Source organism: Cygnus atratus, chromosome 9 (genome assembly GCF_013377495.2).
Source record: "Cygnus atratus isolate AKBS03 ecotype Queensland, Australia chromosome 9, CAtr_DNAZoo_HiC_assembly, whole genome shotgun sequence".
In the NCBI taxonomy this organism is placed as follows: domain Eukaryota; kingdom Metazoa; phylum Chordata; class Aves; order Anseriformes; family Anatidae; genus Cygnus; species Cygnus atratus.
In genome coordinates this window covers 25,305,542-25,330,421 of record NC_066370.1, presented here as the reverse complement: position 1 = coordinate 25,330,421, position 24,880 = coordinate 25,305,542, and the positions used below count along the sequence as shown (strand labels likewise).

General features: G+C 45.7%; 1 protein-coding gene across 2 annotated transcripts; it reads left to right on the top strand.

Moving 5' to 3' along the window:
* Positions 1-123: 123 nt before the first annotated feature.
* On the top strand, positions 124-24,406 carry GMPS (guanine monophosphate synthase). 2 transcript variants are annotated; one of them, XM_035566454.2, is made up of 16 exons: positions 124-253; positions 3,488-3,669; positions 7,007-7,121; positions 8,698-8,795; positions 9,691-9,794; positions 10,750-10,943; positions 11,249-11,414; positions 12,952-13,103; positions 13,719-13,892; positions 15,533-15,638; positions 16,682-16,797; positions 17,306-17,431; positions 18,567-18,682; positions 20,337-20,467; positions 22,159-22,331; positions 23,860-24,406. In XM_035566454.2, the coding sequence occupies exons 1-16, from the start codon at positions 227-229 to the stop codon at positions 23,959-23,961; spliced, it is 2,082 nt and encodes a 693-aa protein (XP_035422347.1). In that variant the 5' UTR covers positions 124-226; the 3' UTR covers positions 23,962-24,406. The 2 variants fall into 2 exon arrangements, with proteins under 2 accessions (XP_035422347.1, XP_050568604.1); XM_050712647.1 differs by lacking the exon at positions 124-253 and adding an exon at positions 6,498-6,669 and having other exon boundaries at positions 3,556-3,669.
* The last annotated feature ends 474 nt before the right edge of the window (positions 24,407-24,880 follow it).

Below are 24,880 nucleotides of genomic sequence, written 5' to 3'. Positions count from 1 at the left end.
GAGTCACGCCCCGCCCCCTGGGTTTCGGCCCGCCCCGCCGCGCTGCCGCCCCTCCCGCCCCCTCGCTCGGCCCCGCCCCTTCCGGCCCCGCCCCGCCGTGGCCCCTCCCCTTCCGGCGGGGCGGGCCGGCCCGGCGCGGCGGTGGCGGTGGCGCTGCTCGGCGCTGCTCGGCGGCGGCTGCTCGGCGCGGCCCCCCCCGGCCCGGCCCCCCCCTCCCCCCGGCCCCATGGCGCTGTGCAACGGAGACGCCAAGGTCAGTACCGGGCCGGCCGCGGGCCCGCTCGGTGCCGTGGCCGCCGTCCTGCCGCGGGCGCATGGCGCGGCCTGCTGCCTGCCCGCCGCTTTGTGCGGCCCGCCCGCGGCGCTGCGGGGCCGGGGCCTCCCGCCGGGCCCGGCCGCGGCAACGAAAGGAGCCCGGCAGCGCCCCGCGGCCCCGGCAGGAGGAGGCCGGGCAGCGGCTGGGGCCTCCCGCCGGCATCCGGGGCGCGGAGGGAGGAGCCGCGGCCCCGCAGCGCCTCGGGGAATCCCGGCCGCGTCCTGCCGGGCGCCCGGGCCGCTGCCGCGGAACCGGCCCCGGATCGGGGGCGCCGGGCTCCGCCGTGTCCTGACCCGGGGGTGCGGTGCCGAGGAGCTTCCCCTGCCCGGCAGCGGGCTCCTGCCCCTCGTCGGGGCGCGGGGCTCGGCTCCCGCCCCTCGGGGAGCTCCAGCCCCTGTGCAGGGCTCAGCCCCTCCGCAGGCGCACCGGGGCGGAAGGCACGCGGTGGCCTGGCCTGGCCATCCGTTACCTCGTAGTGCTCGAGGCCAGCAGCGCCTCTTCCTTCTCCCGGTTTCGGAGTGGCCGAGCCGAGCTGCCGGCCGAGGGCAGAGCCGTGCCGTGGCAGCGTGGTTGGAGGCGGTGGCAGGGCTCAGCGCGGTGTGCCGTGGGCCTTGGGTCCGGGCTGCCCCGGGAGCGCCGGGGCCGGGCGGCACGTTGGGTTGTCGTAGGCGGCGTTTGGTGCGTCAGGCACGGGTAGCAGTAGGAGCCTGTCACGTGCGAGATGGTTTCGGGTTTGGCCTTGTGATTTAAATGAGCCGAATATAGATTTTCCCCCCATTTTTCTCTCGGGATGCTTAAGGGCTGTCCCGTTTCCCCGGTCCCGCTCTCCCAGGCCAGCAGGTGGGTGCAGCTCTGCGCTGTGCCCAGGTGCCCGAACCACCTTGAGGGCTGTCAAACCAGGCGTGGCAGAACTTCCCAAAGCCAGCCGTTTCTATGGGATTTTTTGGAAATAGAGCAGGAGAAGACAAGGGACTCCAGCTAAAACCCTACTGAGGGGAGAAAGGTTTTGTCGGAGCCTGGAGCCTCCCCACCAGGCAGAGGGGCTGCAGCCCGGGCTCCCCACACCCCGTTCCTGGGGGCGTGGGGCCGCCTGAGGTCCTCCTCGTCCTTCTGGCACGCACACGGTACGCGGACGCAAAGGCTCAACTGCCGCGTCGGCTGCACGTTCACGGCATCTGCTTCTTTTTTTGATGTCGTTAAATGGAGCTTCCCTCGTTAAATTCGGATTCAAAACCTTGGGGCTGCGCCTTTAAATAAATAAAGCCAGATCCTGCCTCGCTCCTTCCTCCCTTCCCGTGATTTATGGTGGCGTTCCTGCCGGGCCCTGCTCGGAGCTGGGCTCCCTGCAGCCTGACGCGTGGTGCCGGGGTTCGCTGCCCGCTGAGGACCGCGTGCGGGTGGTGCTGATGGGTGCGGGTGGTGCTGATGGGTGCGGGTGGTGCTGACGGGCGCTGGGCGCCTGAGCCCCTTTTGTGCTGGGTTAAGTGGCGGGACGTGCGCTGGGACGCGCCGCAAGGAGAGCGGGCAGCGGCCTGGGAGCACCGGGAGGTGGCTGTGGCTCCAGGCCCGCGTCTACGGGACTGGTGAAGGAGCAGTTACTGGGCCGCCGGTTGCGTGGTTCTGTTTTTTTTGTTGTCGTGTTGCTCGTCTCACGCCGTCCCTGCGAGGGGATCCGCAGTGCTTGCGCTGGGGTTTAGCCCGAACGCCTTCGGCATCGTCTGAGGAATAAAACTGGCTGTGCGATGCTGGCTTCTGAGATCCCTGGGAGGGCGTTAAGGCGCTCCCAGCGAAACTCTGGCAACGAGCTATTACTTGAAGCCTCAGAGAGCCGTCTTCGAGAGCCAGGGGATGATGGAGAAGCGCTCCCGTGGCTGCAGCCCTGTGTGAAGGGGCTGCTCCCGAGGGCTGCGCGCGGCAGCGCTGGCTGCGGGTGCAGGGCAGGGCGGTGCTGAGGCGGCCCTTCGCTACCGAGGGGTGCAAACGCTCGCCCATCGGCGCGGCTGAGCTGGTGCCACCAACAGCTTGGTTTTATTCCTAACCTCGTATTTCTTACCCATGCCGGGGAACGTAAAGCTACCCCTGCGGAGGCGGCCCCCTCTCCTTACAGCCCTGCCGTGCTCTGAGGGCAAACACGCGGAACAACCCTAGCGTGCCATAATAAAAGCTTGAAATGGTTGCGAGCTTCAAAATGCGTTCTGAGGTAGTGTTTGCCAAAGCGAAGCCCTTCCCGGTTTTTCCTTCATCGAGTTACATTGGCAAGGGAACAGCCAAGGAACAAACACCCCGGAGCGAGAGGTTTCGCGAGCAGCAGCGTTTTTTCTGCCTGAATTTCCCGGTGTCTGACAGCGCCGTGGAGTTCACATCCTTCCCCGAAGATCCATCCCTCAGCGAGGGCATTTCCGTGGAGCACTGCCTCTCCTCACGAGCTCTCTTCAAAGACCAAGGAGCCCGTCCTTGCGTTTTCTCACCCTTTGTCGGGCGTAGCTGAGGCTGGCCAGCCAGCTCAAATGCGACGGGGTCGAAGAGAGCCGTCGCTTTGTCCCGCTGCGAGCTGCGGCGCAGCCTGCTCGAAGGCTGCGTTCAAAACTCGCTTTAAAAAATTTCTGTATGAAGTATTTTAGCAGAGGCATTTCTTCTCGGTTTGTCCTCTCTGCGCTCTGCAGGAGGTAGCGTCAAGTGAGAGCTCGGAGGGCGAGGCAGCGCAGTGGGGGAGACACGTTGCTTTTCGTCTGACTTTGCGCTGCCCTGCTCGGAGGGAAAGCCGCCTGCTCCTAATTGTCCCGTGGCGCGCTGGGCTTTGTGCAGAGCCGTGAGCCGGAAGAAGCCGGAGCGGCTGCGGTGGTGAGCGGGGCGTGTTGCTGCTTTATGGAAAGCTCTGCCTTAACGAGGGGGAAAAGCTAACGAGCTAATCTGCACCACGTTTGGTCTTGGGGATGGGAGCGTCGTGTCTGCGCGCGTGCCCCCCGGGAGGGACGTGCTGCGTTCACGTACCGGCCTTTCTGAACCCGAGGATTCTTCATTTCCAATTTCCTCCATTAGTCCGTGTCGCTTTAATTAACACGTAGGCACCCTTAGCGAGCTCTGCAATCGCTAGTCGCTCTAAGAGGCCTGCCGCGAAGCCCGCGGCGTGCCGCCTGTCGCCGCGAGGCGCTGACCGAGCCCTGTTCGCAGCCGGAGAACGCGGGAGGAGAGCTGAAGGACGGGCAGCACCACTACGAGGGAGCCGTCGTCATTCTGGACGCGGGCGCGCAGTACGGGAAAGTCATAGACCGGCGGGTGCGCGAGCTCTTCGTGCAGTCCGAGATCTTCCCCCTGGAGACGCCAGCCTTTGCCATCCGCGAGCAGGGCTTTCGGTAGGTCCCGCTGCTCGCGTCCGCTCCGGGGAACGGGGCCGCGGGGGTGGCGGGCCGGTCGCCTGGCTGCCGCGCGCCTTTCGGCGCAACGCTGCTCGCGGCTGCGTCTTCGGCGTGTCTGCAGAAAGAGCCGGGCGAAGCCTGGGCAGCAGTGTTGCTTTTGTATGCTTGCTTCTTGCCGCGGTGCTGTGAAATGTCATTTTAATCGTTTTCGTTTACAAATACAATGTAAGAGGCTGCATTTTAAACATATGGATCTGCAGAAATTGCGATGACCTCGCTGTTTTATCTGGTAGCCTGGGCAGCTATTGTAAGCACAAAAACAAGTTTTAGGAGTTTCTAAAACTGATTTCCTTAGTCTGACGATGAGAAGCTGACTATTGAAATAACTGTGACTTGGATATTGGAGAAATGGTGAGAAACGATGCCAAGCCATTTCTGGGAAGCAACTGAAAAAACTTAGCTGAAAGTGCCACGCGTTGTTTGCAGCAAGGAAAGGTCTCACCGTTGTGCAGTGCTTTGTACAGTTCTTTTGGGTTTTTATTTGAAATTTTAAATATTTTTGAAATTTATTTGAAATTTTAAATATTTTTTATATTTTTTATTTACCCTGCTTGCCAGGGTATGCCTCTTTTTTTTGTGGGGGGAAAATAAATATGTTACTGTCAGGTGTTTAATATATTTTAAATAAATAAATACCCTGAAGTCTGCAAATCATCACAGACCTTACTTGCTAGGTAGAAATCCAGAAGCACGTCGTATGCGTGTTCCTCACTTGTGCCACACAACAGATGCGGCAGCGCTGTGCTGCGGAATCACGTTTTCCTAATCAAGGATAATTAGCGAGCCGGTAAACAGTGCAAGTCAGATTGGAACTTGACTGATCTCTGCAAACAGAGGGGAAGACCCAGGGGCTGCTGCACCTATCAGGCAGCCGCCCTGGGAAAAGTTTCTTTTAGAAGTGTTCTGACAAATACGTCCTCCTGTCAGATCTCGCTTGTAATTCTCCAGCAGTCGAGCCTGTGAGAGGTGGACGCACCCAGTCACTGCTTCCAGAAGAATTGCTGCACCTCCTCTTTGCCGGTTTGGAGGTGTGAATTGTGGCGCTAATGGTGCAGGGCTTTGGGCTGGTGCTGTGCCCCAGCGGGTTTGCCATGGGAGGGGTTTTCCTCCCGCTCCGTTCAGAACTGAAGGCTCCAGCACGATGTGATCGGACCTGCTGGGTTTGTCGTGCCAAACAACCGCCGTTTAAAATACGGCAAGCACTCTCCGCTCAGCAGGTCACGTCTCGAGGTTGAGGTCGTGATTTCAGCTCATCAGTCACACAGATCGGCCAATAAACCTTGTGTCCCCACTCTTGGTCAATCATTCGCATGCAGGAGAGCATGGCACGCACCGAAGCTAGCCGTTGGGTGCCTCCGTGCAGTGACCGTTGTAAAAACGCGCTCACGGTTTTCCTGCAGCATTTCCATACAGGCTCCAGGTGCCGTGGGGGTGGTCTGGTTTCCGAGTCACAGCGCGTGGCATCGAAGATAAAAACTGAATAGGCCTGGGAGCTGCCCTCTGGTCTGCGCGAGGGTTTGAGATAGGCGGCGAGATGGAAACCTTTGCTGAATTGTATCTACATCCTGCATTGCAGAGCCACCTCCGCAGCTCTCGCAGCTGCAGGGCACTTCCCAGTGTTCCTGGCCACGGAGATGCTCTAGGTGCAGCGTGAGGTGGCGTTAGTCTGTGAACTCGGACACGTTTCAGACCTGTGCCATGGGTCCTGAGCCTTGGGTAGCGATGAATGCGTTTTGCTGTTGGCGTTTTGGTGTGGTTCCTGACGGCCTTTGGTCCATTACAAGTGGGCTTTCCACGGCTAGTTTAGGCTGCTCTGGAAGTGGTTGGAGCCAGACCAGGACTAGGCACGTTCATACCAGAGCACGAAGGTATGTAACAAATCACATGGTGCTGCAATAAGACTTTCAAAGTCTGCATCCCCCACTGCAGTGACTTCTCCTGAGGACAGCTGAGAAGACGCAGGTCGCAGCTTGGGCTGGCTCTCTCCGTTTTCCTCTCACACCTCCCAGTTCATTTTTTTTTCTCGTAGTATTCAGATTGGAAAACCTTTGTGTTCTGCAGGATTTTAATTGGCATTTTTCATTAAAAAAAAACTTTAGCCACACCTATAGATTAAATTCATGTTAAGCAGTGCTCTGCACGTACAGCTCTGGAGCAAATGCTCCTCAGAACCACGGCGGGGCTGCGGCTGGAGGCACCTCCGGGTCCCTCTGCCCCAGCAGGGCCACCCAGAGCAGGGCCCAGGGCCACCTCCCGGCGGCTTCTGGGGGTCCCCAAGGAGACCCCAGCACCCTGTGGCACCCGCCCGGCACAGAAGCATTGCCTGGGGGCCGGAGGGAGCTCCCGGGCTCCGGAGGGAGCTCACCTCCTTGTGCCCACCGTGTCTGCGTCCCGCAGAGGTGCCGCCGACGCCGTGTGTCACCACGTCTCGACGCAGCGACACCCCCTGCCCGCCTCAGCACAGCCCACTTCTGCTGGCTGAAAACGGAGAAAATGTCTGTGTCAGGGCCCGCGTGGCAAACCCTCCAAATAACGGTAGAAAGAACGTTTTGTGAGGTGTACTAAATCCCACAGACGTAGCTTCCCTCCCACCCCACGCTGCGTTTCTCGCTGAGGGATGTGATGTTCCCGGCGTAGGCACCGCGGGGCCGCTGCTGCCCAGGGCCGAGGCCTCGCCGAGCCTGCTGCAGTGCAGCGCCTGCAAAGCCTCGCGGCCAGCCCGTGCTCTCTCATCCCCTTGTAAAAGGTTTAATTTTCTCTTACAGCTTGCAGTGGGCACTTCCGACATTAACCGCTTGCACGTTTGCCAGTCCCAAGCCCCGGCTCGCACCATCTCGCAGCGCAGTCGCTGGGAGTTAGGGGCCGTGTTCGCAGCAGCTCCAGAAATTCAGAGATCTCTCTTCTGAACGCAGCTCTCCTCCAGATGGCACGAGCAATGTGAAGTGTATTTATGTCTTAATGTTAATGCTCTGTGCCTGATACTAGCCATCTTGCTTCCCTCATAGCGCTTGGCTAGGAACTTGAATCACGGTCACATTTTAAGACTGCTTATATTTGACTTTGTTTAAACTGATGAAATACTTCTCTGGTAAACTGCTGTTTCTGCCAGCTATAGCATAGCAAAGCTAAACTATCTGTTAGAATATCTGTATTAGAATCTACCTTAGAATATACAGGGTTATTAAGAGTGTTATAAGTCAATGTCACTGTTCAAATAAAGAGGTTTTAAAGTAAACAGTGCTTTTGAGTTAATTAAATTATCTCTTGTCTGCAGAGCTATAATCATATCCGGAGGGCCAAACTCCGTGTATGCAGAAGATGCACCATGGTTCGACCCGGCGATATTTACAATAGGAAAACCGGTTCTTGGGATCTGCTACGGAATGCAGGTGCTGTGGAGAGAGCTGTTTGCCTACCGCTGCCTCATTTCTGACACTAGCTAGAGCTGAACTGCTGCAGGACCCGCTTTTCCAATCTAAGCGCTATGCCATGTATGCAAAAGATATTTTTAAGGTGCTAATCGGTCACTGAGCATACTGGGCATTCCTCTCTTGCTTCTGCCGTATCAACAGCTTTTCTCCCTGTTTTACTGCTCTGAATTGAGTTCCAGACTGCATTTTTTATCACAATAAATAGACCTTGCAGTCATTAACTAATTCCATCTAGTTGATATTGAAAAATGTGTCCCTCATAAACAGAAGTAGTTTTTCCCTTTGGTTTTCAAGCGCAGAATGTTTCTAGCATAGTTGTGAAGAGTGCTTAAAAAAAAAAAGCACAAAACACCTATTTCTCTTCCAACTTCCTGGTGACCCTGCAGTGATCTAGTAGATCCAAGCCGAGTGAAGAAACAAATTCTCGAGGGGGCATAGGACAGGTTAGGTGCTTGACTTCTGTGTGTGCATCTTGGTTTTTTTTTCAAGGTTAGCAATTTACTGGGCCTTCAGAGGTGCTGAATAATGGCTGGAAAAACTCCTTGAGAAAGGCTGGTAATTATGGAAACAATGTTGGCACTCCCTGTTCTAAAGGGAAATGTGTGTTGTATTAAAATGGAAGTGCCTTAAAATGTCACGCAAATTAAAAACCATGTTAGCTAGCCTAAAGCAGGGGCGTTTCTCAAGGCTGACTTTATGGAAGGAAATTAAATGTGTGTGTTAACACACCACTACTTTTATTATAAAAGAATGGAATCAGTCAAGCACAGCAAGTATAATACCAAACTAGATCTAAATAGCTTCTCACAGCCATGAAACAGCGTAGTCAGGAGGTAAAACTAACTTTTTTTTAAGTTAGCTGTTTTATTTGAAAGGAAAAAAATCTTTAATTTGAGAATTCTGAAATCTGAAGTGCAGATACCTCATCGTGTTGTTTGAAGTTGGGTTTTAGAAAGAAAGAACTTGTTGAGAATTGTACTACTCTGGTATAACAAAGATTAGTGAGAGTCTCTTTGGGCGCAAGAATCAGACTAACGTTGCCTTATTCTCCAGAGCTGAGCAGCAAGATTTTGAGAAGTTTAAGCCTACCTGAGCTCTTAACGAAAGGGTAGATAAGACAGGTTTTTGTTCAGCAGCTTAACTATTTTTCTGACAGCTGGCATCAGATGCTCAGCTGATTTGCAGGCAACCGTTTGTAAGGGCACGTAGATGTACGCTACAGAACATGCGTTATTTTGCAAATCTCTGCTCATCGTCCACCACTATGGATTTCTGTAACTCACTGGGGGCAGCAGCAGTCCCTAGCTGTGCCGACAGAAGGTCAGCAAAAGAGAATGAGCCCAATGCAGGACAATGATTTTTGAAAAGAATTCTCATCATTTCGCAAAGTGTGATATTAGGTGAGAATAATCATGGAAAAACTAGCTTAGTATGTATCGGCAGGCAAGAGCTGTCGTCAGTTGCAGACAGAGCTATAAAGATTAAAGCAATATCAAATTGTGCCATGCTTTTTCACGTAAGCTTGTTTCGGCAGATGATGAATAAGGTATTTGGAGGTACAGTGCACAAGAAGAGTGTTAGAGAAGATGGAGTGTTCAACATTACTCTGGATAACACGTGTTCGCTGTTCAGGTACGTGCACATTTTAAGTGATCAAAGCAATATAGGTAATACCGGCCTGGAGATTGGTGGCTGGGCAAGAGGAAGCGTATGTTTAGGAAAATGAAATTGCACCCATGCTCATCATATAATTTCTAATAATAATTTCTAACCTTTACAACTGTGACTAAGCAAGTTACGTGTTTAACCAAATACTTAGGCATAACTTTTCAACTAACTCTAGAAAGTTGGGTGTGTTTGCTGGAATTATTGTATAAACCCCTTATTTCAAAGTAAAATGCCTCAACTGAGGCACCATAAAGTGTACCGCAGCACAAAAATGTGTTAAGCTCTTGCATCCTTCTTGGTTGTGCATTGCTTTATGTTGGCTGGCACCTACCTAGTTTTTGAAAGGTAAGAGAAAATCTGAAACCATTAGTTTTCTACCTTCCTACCTTAGGAACAAATTAGGTATCTAGGTAGTTCGTCAGTGCCCCTCAAGTTCCTTGCAATAATCATAATGGTTTATTCATTCCTAGAGGTCTGAGTTTATTAACTTTTTCCCTCTGCAGCTACTGTAGAACTGCCTAAAGTCCAGGGTGTCCAGAGCTGTCCTGAAGACATTTTGATTCGATTACAAACAATTTGCTTCATTGAAATAAAAAGCAGGAGTCTGCGTATCCTGACTGACTCTAAATGGTCGTGTGTGCCAGAGAGGGGACATTTCAATGTTGGAGTGTTTTAAAACAGCAGCAACAAAAACATCTGAATTCAGATAAACTACCTCTTGCAGGAAGGGTGTATTGTACAGGAACTTAGGGAGGCTTCATTGAAGGGATCTCGGTTGGAGACGGCTGTTTCTGGTAAGGCAGTCCTGCACGTGTTTAAAAAACGCGTGGCTGATTGGAATGCTTTTACTGTTTCCTAGGGGCCTTCAGAAGGAAGAGCTTGTACTCCTCACTCACGGAGACAGCGTGGATAAAGTAGCTGATGGATTCAAAGTGGTTGCGCAGTCTGGGAACATTATAGCAGGTATTTATTTTATACTGAAATTGTCTTTTGGTAGTCTTTGTTAAAGGAAGGAATTACGTCAGACAGTACCTAATTGGAACCAAATGGGAGTAGAATATTTCCATTTTTTAATTGCCAAATAGTTGAATTGTTTTAAACAAGTTCTTGTATGTGTTTGCTTCCATGCTGTGCTGTCATGCTAATAAAGAAAGAAATAGACATGAAAATGAGTGGTCTTGTTTTGAATTAGTGGTTTAAGGAAAATGTAACTAGATTTTTACAGTTCATTTATGTTATTTTAAAGTATGCATGTATTGTTTCTCTTCAGAATAAAATACTGTGTTCCCTTCAGATAGGGGAGAGGAAAACATGTACCACAGTGTGGGCAGTGTAAGCGGAGGGGTTTTTTTGCACTGTAATGGTACAAATCAAACATGGTTTAGTTATTAAAGCTTGATTAACTCATTATTGAAGTTAGAGAACAATATTTTACATACTGCTCTTAAATGAGATAACTAATTAGAGAAACTAGACAAATCCTTTGTATTATGTAAATTCCCCTTTCAGATTAATTACATTAGAAGGGCAACTTTTCGACTTCAAAAAGAAAGATCTTCACTTCTTGTACCAGGAGTGTTAGTGTAAAGCTTGGATGGCAAATACCAGATTTTCTGAATTTCTCAATAGATCTGCTAATACCGAAGCAAGCAGATTCCTGCTGCAAATGCTGTCATGTCATTAATCATTTACAGAAAACAAATGAATTGCACATTTTGGTGAATGAGTACAGGGAATGACTTCCTAGTGACAACTCTGAAATGTTTCAACTTGCCTTTTTTATTTTAACATTTTTTGAGGACATGCAGTTTTAAAAGTAAAGCTTAATGGATTTGAAGCAAATGTGTTTTTTTGCTGTGTGGATATGCATTTCACTTCCCATTTTTTTTGCTATCCTCATTTCCTTGCACCAATTAAGGTATAGCGAATGAATCTAAAAAACTGTACGGAGCGCAGTTCCACCCTGAAGTTAGCCTTACAGTGAACGGAAAAATGATCCTGAAGAATTTTCTTTACGATATTGCGGGATGCAGTGGTACCTTCACAGTGGAAAACAGAGAACTTCAGTGCATTCAAGATATCAAAGAGAAAGTGGGTTCATCAAAAGTCCTGGTAAGTAGATCAAGTTGAAGTTGAAAGATTATTTGTAAAAATCTGACAGAAATGCTGACACGGTTAATCTGGGTAACTTGAAAAATGCAGAATTGTCATGATTTGGGTAATACATTAAACAGGTTTGAGAAAGCTCGTACCCATTGCACAATTGGCTCAATATGTTGTTTGACTTCTCATTTTCCTCCAAGTCATTGCTGGGAAATCAGTAGTTTTTCATCCTTGTAACAGTATCTGAGGTATTAGTTAACGCTTTCCCCCTAAACAGCTGAACATTTTTTTTTTCCTTTTTTTCTCATCCTTAGGTTTTGCTCAGTGGAGGTGTGGACTCAACAGTGTGCACTGCTCTCCTAAACCGAGCTTTAAACCGCGATCAGGTGATAGCTGTACATATAGATAATGGATTTATGCGCAAAAGAGAGAGTCAGTCTGTGGAGGAGGCACTCAAAAAACTTGGTATTCAAGTTAAAGGTACCATAATTTCCTTAAATATCCTTGATACCCCTAATGATGTGTCTCGTCTCCTAAAATGTACATTTAGTATTCTGTTTCATCGATTTGAACGATCTTTCATGGTGCACGGACTACGTACCAAAGCACGGGTGTTAATCTGGAACAACCTAGGCTATCACGAAATTTCAAACCTAAAGCACTAAGCCTAACTCGTGTGGTGGGAGCATACCCTGAACTGACCCATCTCTTCTGCCCCTGGGGTACGGCAGCTGGCAGTGGGCACAGTGGAGCAGCTGGGGCATGCCTCTGCTGCTGATGCTCGGTCGCTGTTCTGCAGGTGGCCAAGCAATCCTCTTCAGCTGCTGCAGAACTCATTTGATGGCAGTTTTCTTCAGTAGCTTGGTTAACAGTCCTCCACTGAGGCTTTACTTCTTGTCCCATATCTCTGCCTTTTAACGCTGTGAGCTCATTTGGGTGAATCAGTGCCGTTATAGCCAAAAATCCCTTCCCAGGGCTCTTTTTCACTCTCCCAGTTTCTAAATGGGCGCTCTTCAGTTGCTTTTGGAGTACGTTGTTGAGAAGCAGTCTTACAACTTCAAGCACTACATTTGAGAGGGTGGAAGGTGCCTTGTTTTGGCTGATAAGGTTTAGAGTTTTTGGTGCCCGAAGAAGGAGGTCAGAGAAGACCTCTTATGTATGGATTGTGCGGATGATGAGAGCTGCTTTCTACTGTCCAGCTGGTTTGTTTTATAAGCTATAGCTGCGTCTTCCTGGGGCTGTATGTGAGTGGTGTTGTCTAGTCGTCGTCTCGTGTTTTGGTCAGGAAGTGTGGGTCTAGGTGAGCGACGCGTTCCACTAGGCTGCCAGTGTGAAACAGTGCAGGGAGCTTCCACAGCAGCATCTGGCAGCTTGGCCTGCAAAATCCTGACGCGGCGAAGGACAGAGTTTGTTCTGCACACATCAATACAGGATTCTTTTTTGTTGTTTTGTTTTAGTGAAAAGCTAGGCCTTATTCTTGCATTCTCCAAACAGAGAAATCTGGGTGCTGGCTGGCCGCCAGAGTGACACACGAAGGGAATCCCTTCACTGGAAATGCTCCTTCTGGAGGTCGTGGAGTTCACTGCTGGTAAAAGATGCCAGAGAGCCTCCTAGCTGATCTCTGCGTTGAGAGCCTCTCTAAATAAAGAGGGATAATGTACCATGAGGAAATAGCGTATCATTTAATTTCAGTTGCAGAAAGGCCTTGGGGAAATAACTATCCTGTAACTATTTAAATAAAGCACCTATCTAAGAGGGGAGACAAGAACTGAACTTTCATCCTGTTGCCTAGCCTCATAATAAGAAAAAATTGCCCTCTAGAGTATGTTAATAAAAGAAATAAAATACTTTTGTAGCAGTTAATTGTTGAGGTATTAAACAGGCCTATTTAATGCAAACAATAGTTAAATGACTGAAATAGGTTTGTTTTTTTTAAACAGTAGTGATTCTTATTTTTTGCAATCTTACTTACAAATCTTTATTGATTTTGGCAACAAATTCCCGTAATTTCATGCAGTGGTGAATGCAGCTCATTCGTTCTATAACGGTACAACAACTCTGCCAATCTCTGATGAAGACAGAACTCCACGTAAAAGAATTAGCAAGACCTTAAATATGACTACAAGTCCTGAAGAAAAAAGAAAAATTATCGGTGACACCTTTGTTAAGGTAATGCTTATAATTATTATTATTTATTTTTTAATGATTTCTAGATACATTTTTTACCTCAGACTATTTCATTCTAAAGCTCTGTGCACTCAGTGGCATCAATGGTCATACAAGTTGTAGGTGACCTGAGATGTTGGTGCGTTACCCTGAGCCTGAAATTTTTGTCAGTCAATGAGTGGTTATAACATGAGTACCAAACACTGCACTAGACCCACCATCATCTTTAGGTGTAGTATATTGGTGGGCCATCTGTTTCTGTGGCGTTAACATAAATGTACTGATTCTTCACCAAACGGGTAAGAAACTCGAATTTGGGCGCACTTCTGTTGTTTCGCCATTTTTCATGTCAGTACTGGTGATGCAGGGAGAATATAATGCTTAACGAGCACTGGTGTTCCTGTGCTCTGAAGCTAGTCTTTCCATTTGCTATATAAAAAAAATAGAAGCATGGGTTTAGGGGTGAATTTGAGCAGTAGGCTACCGTCATGATTAGTCTTTGTGTTTATTGTTCCTGTTTCTGCAGCTCAGTAGCACTGTCAGGAGCGATCTATTTAGACCTTTGATAACTGAAAAGTAGATCAAAACCCGTCTCCTTTTCTTCTGTACATCTTACAGATTGCCAATGAAGTTATCGGAGAAATGAATCTGAAACCTGAAGAGGTGTTTCTTGCTCAGGGTACCCTCAGACCTGATCTCATTGAAAGTGCTTCCCTTGTTGCAAGTGGCAAAGCTGAAGTCATCAAAACTCATCATAATGACACAGAGCTGATTCGGAAGTTAAGAGAGGAGGTAAATGAAAACGAGGATACTGGTGTTTTCTTCTGGTTCTCACAGATAGGAAGTTGATTACCAAAAATGTGCTGGAAAGTTTTGCTGGTATAGCTGGCCCGTGTTGATGTGGCCCTGTAACTGTGAGGTTGCTTAGGTTCTATTCTAGTATGTTGTAATTTATTACGCCTCTTTCTAGTTGCTACGTTCTCACAGTAGTCAGAATTCTTTCAGTATTGTCCAGCACTGGATACTGGGGAAAATATCAACAGATTGAGTGTGGATTCCTTCCGTGTGAGCAATGCTGTTCACAGTGGCAAGCTGAAAACTTTCTCCTTGCTCTTTTGTGTTTTTAACACTCAAAACAAACCTATGTCTCAGTAAGGAAGCAAAACCAATACCAAATGCAGAACAGTACTTAAAGGCTTTTCGGACAATTTTAGTCTGATTCAGCTGGAGTTCATGATGTAATGGATCGCTTACTCTTCCCTTTGTATCCTGTTCAGAACATCAATCATTAGGCAACCTTTTGTAATGGCACTGATAGCCCAGGTCAAGCAGGTTAGGGATTTAAGCAACAGCAGTGAGGGTGCTTTAGTGAAATGATTGTCAGCTCCAGCTGAAATTGTCCTCTTGAACTTCTTGGTAGCGTTCAGCACGACAGGCCTGGAATTCTCCTCCCTTGAGAGAGAATGAGAACAACGCATTTAAGTGAGGTGAAAGCTAGGGATAGCTCTTTCAGGTGCCTACAGGGATCAGCTCTCTCTGTTCTTAGGCAGCTTCTGCATCAAGTCACCGGTAGCCTGGTCAGCTCTCTGCTAGCAGTACGCTGGTGGTGCACAATCTGTTTACCAGTTGTTAATTTAAGAACCCACAAATCTTTCTGAAATGGCTCGCGTGTGCACCTGTGGATAAAGATGAGGAATTTGCAGACAGTACAAACACAGGAGATTGAACTGGTGACAGAAGGCAGTCTGAAGATGTGCAGCCCAAGCCTTTCTGATTGTATTCACGGTGGATTAGCGTAGTTCAAAGTCCAGAAAAGCTTTTTGAATACATTTCTCATGCAGCAGTCTTAAATATGAGCATATAAAGCAAGCGTAGGAGACTGCACCATTTTGCCTTTTCTGGCATTAGAACGGTGAACGCTCTAGCTATTATAAAATACTCTAAGAAAGAACCAACACATGAGACATCGCATAGCAACCGTGCTGGAAGTTGCTCTGTTACTAGTAAGTGCTACGTAAGTGACCAGTCACAGGAGATAGTTACCTTGAACGATCCACACCTCTGATATTCATCGCTCTACAAAGTGTTTTCAAGGCCTTTAAGAGTGGTTTGAAGATCTGGTGAAGAGAAGAATAGTCTGAATTTTTGAAGACAGTCAGAACCAGATTGGCCTACAGGTGTATTTGCGCTGATTGAGCCATTGATAGTTTTGGCGCACACTTAAACTTTCCTGTCTAATCCCCTCTCCTGTAACTGTTCTACAAAGCCTACATTCACATGAACTTTCCTTTCCAGTGTTTATGTAAGTGTTGGCAGCTGATGCTGTGAAAAGCAGGCCAATTTGACTGCCGTTACCTAAACATTTGAGGCTTTTTGTTTAAATATGTGAGCTAGAATGTAAATCACGCTCTTTTTTTTCTGTTTTGTTTTAGGGTAAAGTAATAGAACCACTGAAAGACTTTCACAAAGATGAAGTACGAGTGCTGGGAAGGGAGCTTGGTCTTCCCGAGGAGCTGGTTTCAAGGCATCCCTTCCCAGGTATGAGTCTCCGTGCTACTTAGTGAAAGGCTACGGGTGGCCTCAGTACTGTTTAGAAGATGCTTAACCTGCAGAATAAATTTATGTTGGAGCATAAAACTTACCTCTAAACATAGAACGAAACTGATGGATTTACTGAGGTTTTAACTTAATCAGGATCTTTTTCCAGGAAAAGTGTTTGAGAGCAGCCTTTTTATGTATAGTGATTAAAAGAAAAGATTTATAATTGAGTTCTTATAGCTGTATTTGTTTCTTTTTAGTTGTATAAGCCAAAGCAAGAATTATCAGTGAAGTGCAGCTGAATGCTGTCTAAGCTGTCAAATGTGTCTTACTTGAAATAATGGCCAATGGCTGCCTGCCTTTCTGAGGGGCAGTTGCTGTTTTGAAAACGGTTGCATGGAGAATAACAGCAACAGTTCTCGACCAGAAAGCATCAAAGTATATAATAAAACAAAGTCCACATCCTTTTAAGAGGGGTATGCTTTTCTTTTCGTGTTTTTAAAATTGTCCTGCAGGGTGTGTAGTAATCACTGGCAGAGTGCATAGACTGTCCTGCTAATGCACCAGCATCGCATGACATTAAAGAAACTGTGTTCAGGCATTTCCAGCAAATTACATTTACTTTTGGATCAAGTAGTTGAAAGGTTGAGTAGCCTCCAGGGGTCTTCAAAACAGTGGAGACTCAACTATGTTATAACCAACTCTCATCCAAGCTGCCTAGCAAAAGGAGGGAAGAGGTTCCCGTTTGCTTTAGCTTGCTACCCACCACGCTTCGTCACCACTAACTGCTGCTTTACACCAACAGCCAATTTAAAGTGTAGGTAAATAATGCTTAACTATATTGATCAGAAATACCGTTCCAGAATAAACTGCTTGCTTATGGTTCTGGTCTGTTTTGTAGGGTAAGACAATTTAAGTATAGGTATGATGGCAAGCGGTACTGTACTTAATGACTGACCTGATGGTCCAGATGCTGTTACCTTTTTAGATTAAAGTCAGTTTTCATGTTACTTAGCATAGTTTTTTTCAACTTTACACTGCAGGTCCTGGTCTGGCAATCAGAGTGATATGTGCTGAGGAACCTTACGTGTGCAAAGACTTCCCTGAAACAAACAACATTTTGAAAATAGTTGCAGATTTTTCTGCAAGTGTTAAGAAGGTAACAAAACTGCTCAATTCTAGTATATATATAGAAGTAGGATTATTATTCCGTAGTGCACTGCTGTAAGGTTTAAGGTTCTGAAAGTTAAAAACTACTTATTTGTGCGCTTTGGGAATAATGCATTCCAGAACTTTATTGAAGAAACACTGAAGGGGAATGCTTACAGATGCTTTTCCTTTAAAACATGTCGGATTGCAGTGTTCCGTAACATGATACTGCTTTGTTCTGTATCTGCACTAGACCACAAGCATGAGAAGTATAGCTTTGAGAAAGAATAAACATAGAAAAAGAGCTTCACGTATGGCCTTGAAGAGCTTCAGCTTAAAATATGTGCAATTGCTTTCACTTAGAAATTGTTGGTAAATGAAAGGTGTCTTGTAAACAGTTCCAAGGGCTAAATGTGGACTAATTTTAGGCAGCTACTTAATTTTATTTGCACTGTTTAAGTTCTGTTGGAGCGTTTGAGGGCTTTAGTTAAAAGTTATTTTTCTGCATCACTGCACAGCCACATACTTTGTTGCAAAGGGTCAAAGCATGTACAACTGAAGAAGACCAGGAGAAGCTGATGCAGATCACAAGCCTACATTCACTGAATGCCTTCTTGTTACCCATCAAAACCGTGGGAGTGCAGGTAAATGAATTCATTCTAGGGATATTCTTAAAGCTGCTTCCTAGCAGCATGGTAGACTGCTGTGAAGCCTAAGAATTGCTGCTGTAAGGTTAAAAAGAAAGGGCTTGACTCTGTAAAATAAATGTCGAAAGAAGGTGATACCTGTGTCATTATTACTTGTCAGTGCTGGTAGTGCGCAGATGTCGAGAGATCTGAACAGACACATGGGTAAATGCCAAGTATGGTATTTGAGGATGTCGTTACTGTTGAATAACATTGGTCACTTACCATAGACAGTTTCTTCAGGCAGTTCATAACCTTGTAGACCTCTGCCATAATCCTGTTGCCTCCTTCAAGGCTGAGGAGTCCTAGATTAAGTTGGTCACAAAAAAAAAGGCAGCTTTCTACATTTGAACATGCTTGTTGCCCTTTCTTTAATTTTTTTTTGATCATATGGTATTCTTACCCATGAGAGGAAAGGAACCAGATCAAAGCAAACTCCAGGATATGGGAACACTTGAATCTGTGTGGTAGCATAGTGTTTTATTCCATCTCACTCCTTTGCCAGTGCCATGGGAGTTTTTGTGGGTGGTCCTTTGTATTCACTTTGTATTTCTGACACTAAATGCTGAGCTGGCATTCTCATGGAAGTGCTTATAATAACTTGGAGAATTTCTTTACTCGGTGATCATAGCTGTCAGGTGTCTTTTTTGCATTATCAGTATTGTATTACAACTTCTATTATCAGCTGCTTAATCTTGCCTCTTTTCTGTAACTCCTTGCAGTCAGCTGTTGTCACTATTTCAAACAGCAATATCACCAGCAGATTTCTGCGCTTTGTCGCAGGCCTTCCTCAGATGGTGCCCTCAAAATACCAATATGCAATCAATCCCTGTGGTCTGACCACCTTAGCTGAATCTTTCCATTCTGAAAACTTTCCTTTTATGTGCTCGTGTTAGCTGATGAGAGGTCTGTCTTACTCTGATTTTTTCTGACTTATTTGGTGTCTCAGCATACTGATTTCAGCAGCTCAGTGCTAAATGTTGACACGAAGTATGGTCCTGTAACTCACAGGATGAGTGGGGAAGGTAGTGTGAATTATTTTGGCAGTGAAGTTCATGTTCAATTACATATATATATTTTTTTTAATTTATAGGGTGACTGTCGCTCATATAGCTATGTCTGTGGGATCTCTAGTAAAGATGTCCCACACTGGGAGTCTCTTATGTTTCTTGCCAGACTCATACCACGCATGTGCCACAACATAAACAGGTAAGTATTCGCTGTTCAGAATTGAACTGTCTTTATTTCTGATCTACTTAATATATGGAAGCTTAGCACTCACAAGCGCTCCTATTTAATCTATGGTATAACTTCTGCACATAATATGTGTATTATGTGGAGGTTACACATGCACAATCAGTCCAAGCTTAGGTTTATTTCTGGAATTACTAACTTGACGAATCTGAAAGTTTAGCTCCTCATTTTAAGCGCTTGATTAGCCAACTTCCGATGTAACTTAGGCAGAATCTTTTCTGAAAGATGCTGAGCCTGTTGATGAGCTGTGATATCATGCGGCATCTTGCTTTGTGTCAAACAGGGAATTTACATAGGACTGTCAGCTCCAGTGGTATGAGGAAAAGCTCCAAAGCTGGGCAGTTTAATCTTAATTGATGTCTCTTGTGAATATGCATTTTCTTCTGAAGTTGCCTAGAGATTAAGTCAGTTCTGGAGAATGTAAATCCTCCTGGCCCAGCTGTAGACTTTCTGACAAAACTGTTTATAATTGCTTACAGCAAAACTTTAATTTTGTCACTTAAGTGACACCTGCTGAAAGAGCTGCTGTTCTTGGGGTGAGACCTTCAACTGGAAGAAACTTTAAGCTATGTGCAGAGGGAACAAAAGAAGGCATGAAATCAGGATTGCGTGTGCAATTTAAAAGTCCGTGCTGCATTTATGGCATTGCTGTCGTCTTTAAGCTCCTTTTGGATTTAATACTTCCCTCCTGAATATACCACTTCCCTGGCACTTCTGCTGTATCAGGGTGTGTTTCTCAGATTTTTTTGTTGGTGTTGATAGAGACATTGAAGGGAGCTGGGAAAGCTGGCAGTTTGAGGAGTGCACTGAAATACTTGGGCTCCTGCCCAATTATGCTTGCAGGCTTTATACTACAAGCAAAAATATGGAATGTGAGGTTTGAATATTTTCCTGCTTTGGATTTTAGACGAGTGTTCTTGGTTTGTATCTACAGACTCAAATAACATGTGTGAATGCATCATGGTAAATCCTTTTGTGAGGCCAGTCGGTCAGTGTTGTACTTTGCTTTTTGTTCGGGAATGTATGAAACAGACTAAAAAAAATCAAGTTGATGTGACTGGCTTGAATTCAGAAGATAGTTTAACAGATGTAGTGACATAGATTTGTAAACAACAGTGTTAGTGCCCTGTGATGAAAACACAGCTATTCCTTAACAAATAAGGTTTACTGTTCAATGATGTGGCTTTGGTGGTTTCCTCGTAGGGCAGAAGATAGAAATTGTAAGTACTTAAGATTATGCTAAGAAAGCTACTTAACTTTTACTGACATCAGAGTAAAACTGAAAAAACATGTGCGATACCACTGAGTTAATATTTCAAGAGAATAATCCTCTGAAAAACTGAGTAAGTAATAGTGGGGCTATTGCCAGGCTCTAGCAAACCAAAATAAATTAGTACATTTGACTTGCATAGCTAGTACTCGTGTTTATAGAACATATCCATTAAGTTATATTAAGTTCTAGCTAGTGGCTAAGGAGCAAAATCAAATATTCAGCTTTTTTTTCAGGTTTCATTATCTTTTCTGCAATACTAACGCTGTAGTCTTCAAGCAATCTGTTTCGTTCCACTTAAACGAAACATGTTTTCCTACCATCTGGCTTGTTTTTCAGGGTTGTGTATGTGTTCGGTCCTCCAGTCAAAGAGCCTCCCACCGATGTCACACCCACGTTTCTGACAACAGGAGTCCTCAGCACTTTACGTCAAGCTGATTTTGAGGCTCACAATATTCTCAGGGAGTCTGGTAGGTATTTAGCTTAGTCCCATGAATTAGACTATTGTTTCAAGATCCTTCACACTGCAGCTGGAGGTAACCTTTCTCACAGCCGGGTATTGCCTCCTCCTGATCTGCTACCAGTTCTCCCACACAGGACTCTCTCTCAGTGTCTAGGTATTGTCTTCTCCTGGTAAGGGCGGAGGTTTGCCTCTGAAACCTTGCGCAGCTCAGAGGTGTGATACTTGACTGCAGCGTAAACTTCTGCAAAAACCACTTTTAGCCACCAGAAAGTCAACCAAACACGAAAGCAAAGAAAGTCAACCAAATAGTCAAGCAGATATTTCTCCTTGCCGATGATCCCAGTCATCAGTATTTGTATGAAGTAAATGAACCATGTAAAGACACTTGGCATGGTTTCAAAACCGTGCTTTTATGTGGAAAGAAGAGACCAAATACTAAGTCCTTAATGGTGGTGGTGCAAACTACCTGTTCTAAAGTGGTTTCATGTTTTTTAATTTAAATCAAATACTGTATTTGTAAATCCAACCACTTGAGGCTAGTAGATGGCATATTTCAAAACCCTTAACATCCAGGGACCATTCAATTCCTTTTGGAATGTGACAGGCCGATTCTAGGAATGTAGGAGTTCTGAGGTTCGGGTTCATTTTTTGTTTTCTTTTTACTTAATAACAGCTGAAGATGTGATATGCATGGGGAACAGTTCATCAAAAGCGTATGTTTTGTAAAATCAAGTTACAAAGGATATCTTTTTTGAAAATACCTATTCTGTTTGCAAGGCTCTCTTACCGTAATTTGTACACAAACAGCCTCAAAATGCTTACGATAGTGCTGTCAGTCACGTCTGTAAAATTAGAGATTTGTCTCACTACCTTTTGGTGATGCTTGGCTTTCAGTGAGTCAGTCCACACAGTAAGACTTGGGTTATCATGGAGTGAAAAGAATCCTAGTGCTGACAGGTCCAGCTGATGCAAGCAGAGTTGTGAGACCCCGTGTCAGTGTCAGAGTGGCTTGGCACTTTGCCACGCACCCGGATCTCAAACCTCTAGGTTAATTTCAGCAGGGAAATCTGGGGTTCTGTGTATTGGCTTTCAGAAGGACGTATTAAAGCAAACAACAAAAAGATCATCTGGAGTTACCAGCAACAGAGAAAATTAAAAACTTTCTTTTAAATATGTCAAAGACATCAAAATACTTTCTCTGGAAGTTACAGTGGGAATTGCGAACTGTTAAAGCACTCTACCGTGGCAGTTGCTCTTGTCTTGGTTTCACTGACGAAGACTGAAAGTTTCTCAAAAGATGCGTTTTTTTATGTGAATGACTGTTTGTGGGGCTTGATGTGGGAATAGCTGGAATTGCATGCTTATGCTGTGCTGGAAGGAAAGTAGATCCTGAATTGCAACCACGGTCAATTACAGGGTTAACAGAGATTGTCTAATTTCGTTCTGCATGCCTGCAAACCCTGAAGATTATTTCAAGTGGCAATTCAGTGTATACACCATTAATTACGTAATTGGATAATCAGTGGGATCTTCTGAGGCGTGGTAGTGAAAAAATCTTAGAACTACAGTGGATCTTTCTGTGTTACTGGAGCTCATAGCATAGCATTTAGGTACGTGTAGGGAAGTGCGGTAGAACTTCTATCATGTTTGTGGTTTTTAAACCAAAATAAAGCACTTTGTACTGATATTTTTCTGAAGGTTACGCCGGAAAAATTAGCCAGATGCCAATAATATTGACACCGTTGCATTTTGATCGAGACCCCCTACAGAAACAACCTTCTTGTCAACGATCCGTGGTTATCCGAACTTTTATCACGAGCGACTTCATGACTGGTATTGCAGCAACTCCTGGTAATGAGATTCCAGAAGAGGTAATACCAATACGGGTGTCCAAGTTTCTTTTCAAAACGATCTGGTGCTGTAGGTGACTTGTTTCGCCTTTCTTCTCCTTTTCTTGACTGCTTGTCTTGATTTTGATTCTGCTGGGAGAGGATGTCGTTTTTGCTAGTGTTGGTTAGGAAAGGTGTGGTGGTGTTCTGGGAAGAACTAACAAAGTGAGAAGCTGACAGTGGTTTGTGATGGAAGTGGCAATCTTACAGGCTTTCCAGCACAGCTCAGCCAAAATACCATTATTTCAAAAAAGAAAGGGTACCCCAAACATTCCTGAGATTTTGAAGTGTTTGTTTGCATTAGGGATTGGAAATGTCCTGACTTTTGGAATTGCCCTTAATGCCTGCTTTAGATTTTATTGAAACCTGCTGCTTCACATCTCAAAGCCTGCTGTTCCCAGTTTAGGTCACTGAAAGGAATCGAGTTTCAGATGCTTTTTCTAGGAAACTTTATTGATATCCAGTTTCAAGTACTTTGGGTCTGTTGGAATGCAGCGTAGGTGAAGGACAGAACTGACTTTTTTTAACACGCTTGCAGAGCAGATAAGGCATTGTGTTGTAGCTGTATGTAACTTAAGCCTCTCCTTCAAGGCACCCGATCCATTTAAAAAGAAATAGTTCAAGATGAAGTTATGCGATCCATTATGGAGTTAGGATTCACTTGATCTTTATACAAAATACATCTAACACGTAAAACAATCACTGTAAGGCAAGGTGAGATAGTGGTAAGAAAATAACAGAGGTTGTGGAAGCTACATGCATTGATGACGGAAATCATATTGGATTATTTTTTTTTCCTCATGGAGAGCAATGCGTTGTTTAATTTTTGCTCACAGTGCAAAGCAGCGTGCCGTGTAACTGCCATTGTTGAGAACTGGGTGGAGTTTATGGAAGCCAAACTTACTTTCGTTAAGGATCACTAAATGACTGCGCAGGTTCCAAACTCTTCTAGAATACTTTTGCTGACAGTAATCAACTGTGTACTCTGGAGAACAACCATCAGTGGAAACTCTTTCCGATAGATGCTTCTTTCTGTTATCTTTTAACTTTAGAGCTCCCTTTTTTGTTTTAAAAGTTCATCATTGCACTCAGGCTGCTGCTTTGGCGGGTCAGCTGGAGACGATGGTCTGAAAAATGCCTGAAGATGATTGATAGCAAAATGTAGCAGTATATAGTAACATAAAACTTCCAAGAAATCAGTTGGAAGCTGAAGAGCTGCTACCTTAAGGGAAGTGAATTGTGTTTGATGCTGGTTGATTGCCAGTGCCAGAAATCAGCAAGTTCTGAACGTGGCTGCAGATACCATGAAGCTAGAGGTTTCCTTTGAATTGTTTTCATTTCTTAACTGCTGGTAATATTCTAATGGCTGCTATAGGCTTTTTCTCTTCTGTTCACAGTAAAATTAGCATGAACAAAGTTTTCCTTTTTTCGTCTTTTGTAGGATGGTTTTCATCAGGTCTGCGTTACGTGTTTTTTTCTGATTTTTTTTTTCTTTTTTCCACCACAATAGGTTGTGTTAAAAATGGTTGTGGAGATAAAGAAGATTCCTGGCATTTCTCGGGTGATGTATGACTTGACGTCAAAACCACCAGGAACTACAGAGTGGGAGTAATTAACTTTTTTTATTGAAGTACTGTGTGCAGTCTAAACCATATCAGAAACCATTCCCAGTGTTGACATGCAGTACTGTGAAAGAGTGACTGGTGCTGCTGCATCCCATCTGACTCCTCTCCTGGAGCATAAATCTGCAGTTAAGAGCTGTGTGGGAATAACTGAGCGGGGCTGAGGATTTGTACGGGTAAATGATCATGGCAGCGTTGCCTGTGCGCAGACAGATTCCTATTGCTTTGGCCTTTGTCTTACTGTTCCTTCGCGTTCCCATGTGGTTTATTGTAACTGTCATTTCAACGTCTCTTTGTTTTTGTACACTGTGTAAAAAGAGACAGTTTATTTACTTCTACCAAAAGCATTGTTACAGCCTAAAAATGTAAAAAGAATACTTTGTGACCAACTGCTTTTGAACAGATTTATTATAAATAAATATTTTGCCAAATGGAGTAGTGGGTACTGTCGAGTTGTGGAATTAATGTGTATCCGTTGTGTGCTGTTAAGCCTGTTCTATATTGTTTGACGTATTAGCCCATGGCAATAATGTTGAGTTCCAAAAGAGCAACGCTGAAATGTTATGAAATTACTTTCTGCCTGTCTGTCTGTCCTCGCTCCCTCTTGCATCACTTGCTAGGTGTGTTGGTTGGTAACAGGCGTGTGTAGGCTGACTGATCTCCAGCGTACACGTCCTGCACGCGTGTGTGTAAAGTCACAGAGCGTGAGGTATCCCGTGTGCTTCTGGGGACTCTGATAGAAGAGTAAAAGTAGTGAGAGTGCAGTTGTAAAAGCTGTGGCACCAGAGCTCCTGGACATGCAAATCCTGTTTCTGTTCTCCAGCGCTTATGCAACAGTCCCTTCACAGCCTGCTGCCGATGTGCTTGCGTTATACTTGATGACAGTTTATTTTCTACACTTTTGCTTTT

What these genes read in the sequence shown, in the direction of transcription:
- GMPS (XM_035566454.2), top strand. Translation starts at nt 227, where the DNA reads ATGGCGCTGTGCAACGGAGACGCCAAG. An exon ending in ACTTGGTATTCAAGTTAAAG is followed by an intron (nt 11,415 to 12,951) that starts GTACCATAATTT and finishes AATTTCATGCAG; the next exon opens with TGGTGAATGCAGCTCATTCG. An exon ending in GTAATGAGATTCCAGAAGAG is followed by an intron (nt 22,332 to 23,859) that starts GTAATACCAATA and finishes CCACCACAATAG; the next exon opens with GTTGTGTTAAAAATGGTTGT.